At 51.5% G+C, this 5,547-nt stretch overlaps 1 protein-coding gene across 1 annotated transcript in view; it reads right to left on the bottom strand.

Moving 5' to 3' along the window:
• Positions 1 to 4,653, bottom strand: part of EMH_0007180 (uncharacterized protein) — a gene marked incomplete at both ends in the record, with an annotated part of 4,870 nt that extends 217 nt beyond the window's left edge. Inside the window, 7 exons of the mRNA XM_013497897.1 lie at positions 862 to 1,017; positions 1,191 to 1,334; positions 1,506 to 1,808; positions 1,945 to 2,786; positions 2,929 to 3,555; positions 3,893 to 4,372; positions 4,476 to 4,653. Coding sequence (XP_013353351.1) covers positions 862 to 1,017; positions 1,191 to 1,334; positions 1,506 to 1,808; positions 1,945 to 2,786; positions 2,929 to 3,555; positions 3,893 to 4,372; positions 4,476 to 4,653 — 2,730 coding nt within the window. The remainder of the gene's footprint in view (positions 1 to 861; positions 1,018 to 1,190; positions 1,335 to 1,505; positions 1,809 to 1,944; positions 2,787 to 2,928; positions 3,556 to 3,892; positions 4,373 to 4,475) is intronic.
• Between the last annotated feature and the right edge of the window lie 894 nt (positions 4,654 to 5,547).

Genomic DNA, 5,547 nt, shown 5'->3' with positions numbered 1-5,547 from the left:
AAAAGTGTTATTTCGGGACTGGGTATCGCTGCAGAACGTCTCTTGGAGATGGGCAGACGATGCTCCCCTAGGACTGACTGTAAACGGTGTTGTAACATGTAGACGCCTCGAGGCGTCAGATGCTTTTGGCATCTCTGCAACTTCCGGAATGGGGGGTCCCATGAGTCTATGCAGAGCTCTGTCAAGGGGTAAATAGTCAGTTTGAAAAACAATTTGCCGTGTGGGCTCCATTCTTGCACTCATCCAACATATCCACAGCTTTGCCCAACGGCCGGTATGCCCCAGGGCTAGCTGGCTGTTCTTGTACTGTATGGTCGTAGGCCAATGAGGACAGGCAGCAACACGGGTCTACCTAGTTCCATCCCGGCTGCTACAGAGTGCGGAACGCATTTATTTAGCCTCCTGCCTGCCTTTTCGGCTACAGCATGCACGCATAACGTCGAACTACATTCACAGCCGTGAAATGAGGAACTTCCTGCGCCTTCACATGCCCCGTTGACACTGGCGGCTGGAGTTAGCGACGGGAAGAACCCTAGGAAGTACCACTTCCTCTCGGAGCGCCCAGCGGCTGCAGACCACATATGCGGGGCAGTCCCATAGGGATAGTGTGTATTACACACCTCGGTAGAACGCATAAAGGCAGAGCTACAACTTCTTCATGTATTTTATGTCTCCGGCGGCCCGAGCAGTTAGCCCTTCGAGCCCTCTTCCGCCGCACGATCTGCATCCACCCTGCGCAACACTGGACTCAGTTGCTCGTAGGCTTTTTTCAAAGCCAGGTTCCTTGGATGCCCGACCAGGTGGTAAACGGANGGAAGCTGTGTACGCGACAAAATGAGCAAGCATAGGGTTCAGCAGCACCATGTCGACATTTTCCAGATCGAGGAACATCGCAGCCAAGCGATGCAAGATCGGTGTCGGTCTGTATATAGGTCTTGTCCAGATCCTCCCGCTGAACGGGGGCGCGCCGGGAACCGTGGATGCAACCTCTACCTTGTCCATGTCCTCAACATACAACTGAAAATGCATTGCACCGAGATTTGGGAGGATCGATGGTTGTGATTGAAGAACAAACTATCCTGTTGACGTCCACGTGATGGCTACCTGTGTTCAGTGTCGACGTTTCGCCTGGCATCTGGTGGGCCGTGCAGTCAAGTCACCTTTGACAACTGGAAAGTGTATGCTCTCACCTTCATCAGGAATGGTTTCTTGTGGGACAGCTTTGTCAACTCTTCCTCGCCGAACAGCACAGAAACAGGATCTATGTCCATGCTTATCTCTTGCGCCTTGACACCCGACGCTAACAAGTCGTCGTATGCCACTTGATCTCCCCACTGCGATGTCCACACACACAATATTCACCCACAACATACTCTCCACTCACTTTTCAATGGCCTGTCCCTTGCAACAGCTTTCCAGTTAATGAACCTGCGTCGTGCAATGTGCCGCCAGACACAGATTAATGTACAATAACACCGGCACTCCTTGTATGGCTACGGGCGTACCGAAGGGCTCCCGAAGGTCACCGTGCGGATCTGCAGCATATTCTTATCCACAAGTGTCTTAGCTCGCTTTGCGAAGTACCAGGCAGCCATATCAGCAATGGCTGCACCCAGGGAATGTCCCGAGAAAACAATTACCAACGGCGTTTTCCTGCCTACGATTTGATGCTCAAGACGCTCCAAATGCTTCTCCATCAGCGGACGAACCGCTTTGTCAAATAGGTATGTAAGTCCGTAGTGAAAGCGCCCACGCTTCGACAGAGTTTTGTATGGCACTGCAACCCCCATACCATTCAGGAGCCACTGCTGCACAGATGCAAAACCAATGGGGGCAAACCCTCACAGTATGAAGGCTCCTCTGCTTACTTGCGTGTTTGGTCTACTGCCAGTCTAAGCTGGAGGCTCATCATGCCTGCCACAAGCAAACACCCTCCCAGCTCACCTTGCTAACGAATGTGCCGCGGAAGATCCACACAATGTCAGCGTAGTCGAGGTTGTCCACTCGGTTTGATGCCATCATGTTTTCATCTCTCTCAAGAAGCCACACCCAAGGCGACTCATGGACGCGACTGAAAGACGCAGTGAGACCACACGTATCCGGATGCACCGCTGGGAGGCATTTAATGTTAGAGCCAATGATCTTCGGTCTCCAAGAGCCATCAACCCATTCATCTGTCGTACTTCCAGCCTCATCTGGAACTTTGCTTCCTGACGGTCCAGCAGCTACCAGGCGGCCACTCGGCCAGCCAAACCTTTTAAAAAGCGACATATCCGTGATATATGGCAAACAGCCCTCAGGAACCTCATCGGGGCCAGAATTATCGCCTTCTGCGCTACTCGAGCGCCCAGCCAAAGACTCGACCCCTTGCTTTTCTCCGGCCTCTTCATTATTAGAAACGTCCGTGCTAATCGGTTCCTGAGGCTTATTAGCACCGGCCTGCCCTTCACTTCTGGTAGAAGGCACTGTGTAGGTTTTTTTTCCCAAACAGTCAGCATGCGGTTTTGCGTGCTCGCCGGTTTCTGAAGAGTTGACCCTTGAAGACCCTTCCGGTTGACGGTCCGCTACCGCCGCGTCCCCCTCGCACGCCCTTGAAGAGGTGTCAGGACCCACGCGCTCGGTAGGGCCTTCCCTACGAGAGTTGTCACCTGTTTCACCCTTCGCCGTCCCCTCTTGTGACTCACTGTTGGGCCCGTCGTTTCCAGGGGTCAAATCTTGTTGGCTGAGTGGTTCCAAGTTTGGCTCCACATGAAATCGCGGCGAGAGATCGCGCCACCTCATAGGAACTGCAACACAACGCTCATGCAACAAAGGAATTTTTTGTAAGAGGCTGACAAGACGGGGTACCACTTCATGGACCCAGCAAAGATGCACGGCCACTTTGTTTCCACTAATCTGAAGCACGATTATTGAGTTTGCGTTCCTCACCAACTTCCGCTGTCCGCAGCGTTCCCACCTCGGTAACCTTCCATGGGGGGAAGATGAAAGTGTTGACTTTGTGATTTTTTACCCATTCCCAAATATCGCTAGCTTCGTAGGCTACTAGATTCAATATCCACAAACAATGCCAAGCGCGATACATCTCTCTTTTCCATTCCTCGGTGGTTGCACCGTTGGTTTCTCCAGAAGCCGAGTCGCCTGCGGTTTCCGGTGGTTGCGGGTTTCCCTTCTGTAACTCTTCATTCTCTAAGGTATTCTCCTGCTTGCTTGTGTTGCTCTTCTGCGACGTCGCCGAGTCTACATTAGGGACTGGATCGGTAGAGCCTGACTCAGTTCCTCCACGCTCGGTCTCCCCCTTGGCGCCAAAGAAAAGATCAAGTGCAAGAGCAAACAAATTGGAAGGTCGTGACTTGCGGTTAACAGGTACGTTGCCGTCGTAAATGCGCGGTTGGAATATGGTGGGAGCATCCTTTGGGAATGCCACCTCCGCGCCGGCCTTCCTGAAGTACGAGTAGATCGGGAGTTGAACGTACGATGGGTGGTCTGGATGGACGTGCTGGGGAAAGCCTTGCAACAGCCGCTCCGGATAGCTCTGCACGGTCTCACACACCTTAACTGTATCACACACAAGCAACAAACACGCGCAACAGCTGAAAACTGCACTTCGCACAGGTAAGCCGTACACCTTCGACTCCCGATGCACCGCACTCAGAAAACTTACCATACAAACAAAGTTCTGTGAGGGGATAGAACAAATGCTTGTTTTTCAACAGGATGTCGTTGATGACCAGTCCAGGGTTCGTATTTAGAATGTTGGGGTTTAGTCGTCCAAATGTTTGAGCAAAAAAGACAAATAAACGTAGGCTAGGCGACCGCACGAGTTTCCGCCTCCAATTCCTGTCACGTGTCTTTAATGCAAAAGTGCTACTCATACTGACTACCAGTTTCACACCTGGACCCAGACGTAACCTATGCGAATTATATCTCTTTAGATACACTGAGTTCATGTCGAGGTTGGAAAGTGAACATGCAAGGTCCGCGGTTGCAACGGGTAGTTGGGAAGGCGAAACGTAGAGCCCGCCGCACGTGGAGTTCTTCATGTAGGCCAACTGGTGCATTTTCTCGTCTGTTCCTAGCCACGTCATATCTGTCGTGTGTACAATATCTTTGAGTAGAGGCACTTCGGCTGGAATTTGAGATTTATTCTCAGCGGAAGCCGTAGCCACCGACTCGTCCTCCCCCGGCACGTAAGAAGCTCGTGACGTGTCATTCTTATCGGTGACGTCCTCTTGAGACTGGCTGCCCTCCTCTTCCTTTGGCGTCCTGCCAAAATAAAATTCGATGCCGCATACAGATCTGGGACATTCGAATGAGACCGTTCCATCTGGTTTGAGGTGAACATGCTCTTCGTTATACACTGGACCACTTGTAGCTGTAAACACCACACACACACCGAATTCCTCCATGCGCTCACGTGTTTACTTGTCGCTGAGCAATCGAACAGAGAGAGCAGCCACCTTGGGTTTTGTGCGCACCCTCTTCACTGGAAAGTCGAGTATCAGATCGGCGTGCGTCAGCGGCTGGGATGCCCACAATTGGATATGACTTCAGTTCCTCCTCAAACAATCCCATTCCCAGAATACCGGCTACATGGATAATCAGCAGCGCGCATCGTAACCTCAAAGCTGCCGGAAGCCAGGATGTCCACACCATTTTCTTGGCTTGCGCGTTTAAGGCTCGCCGCGCATGCGGTTGTATTCGGGCAACCTAGCTTTTAACAAGCCCTAAAGGTCTGCGCAGCTGTGTGCCGGCTCTCGCCAGCTGGATTTGAGCAAACCCATCGATGCTGAAGTGACAACCTAAAGGTCAGCGCGGGGCCCCTGGCAGGCGCGCAACACTGACTCCCCACCATGGGTAATCTGCTGAAGGTTGATATGCGTTTGTCATTCGGATCCCATTACATCGTTGCATTTATCTGAGTTGTATCCAAGAGACGAAGAGCCAGCCATGTTTCGATCGTCGTCAACCAGCCCCAAGGGCGCTTGCGTCAGCAACGGTGGTGTAGCGCCCTGGGGTTGTAGTGCATTGGCACTACAATAGCTCCTCTGTGTGCCCTCTAGAGGCCTAGTATCATGAAAAGGATTAAATACTATAGAATATCTCAGGAGTTAGGACATCTTTACATAAGAAAAGATGCATAATAGGANCGGATACTGACCCTCAACGAGGGTCAGGGGGCAGTTCTACTCTTCTGAGGATTTCACCAAGGAAGAAATCCGGAACTCGAATGCCTTTTGAATAGCTAACGGAAATTATAGTGAGAATGGCGAGAATTACGAGTTTAGATCCCTGGTAGCGCTGTGTGCGCTCAGCTATGTAGCTTTGGGTTCATACGTGGTGACAGCCAAGGTTGCTGTGCGCTACAGGGGTTTTGCAGGGCACGTCACAAAACACTGAAATTCCCGAAAACCTACAAACGGACCCGATAATTTTACTTAATATAATGATAATTGTGGAAACTAGTGAATGAAGGACCGACTAATATGTACGGAATCCTAGCGATCAGAGGAGTAGCGCACCCGAAAGCCCACTCTCGGCACATGTATG

This window comes from Eimeria mitis, genomic scaffold, assembly GCF_000499745.2.
Source record: "Eimeria mitis Houghton genomic scaffold, Emh_scaff300, whole genome shotgun sequence".
NCBI lineage: Eukaryota > Apicomplexa > Conoidasida > Eucoccidiorida > Eimeriidae > Eimeria > Eimeria mitis.
Note: the sequence above shows the minus strand (reverse complement) of the source record. Positions and strands in the feature narration are given on the sequence as shown.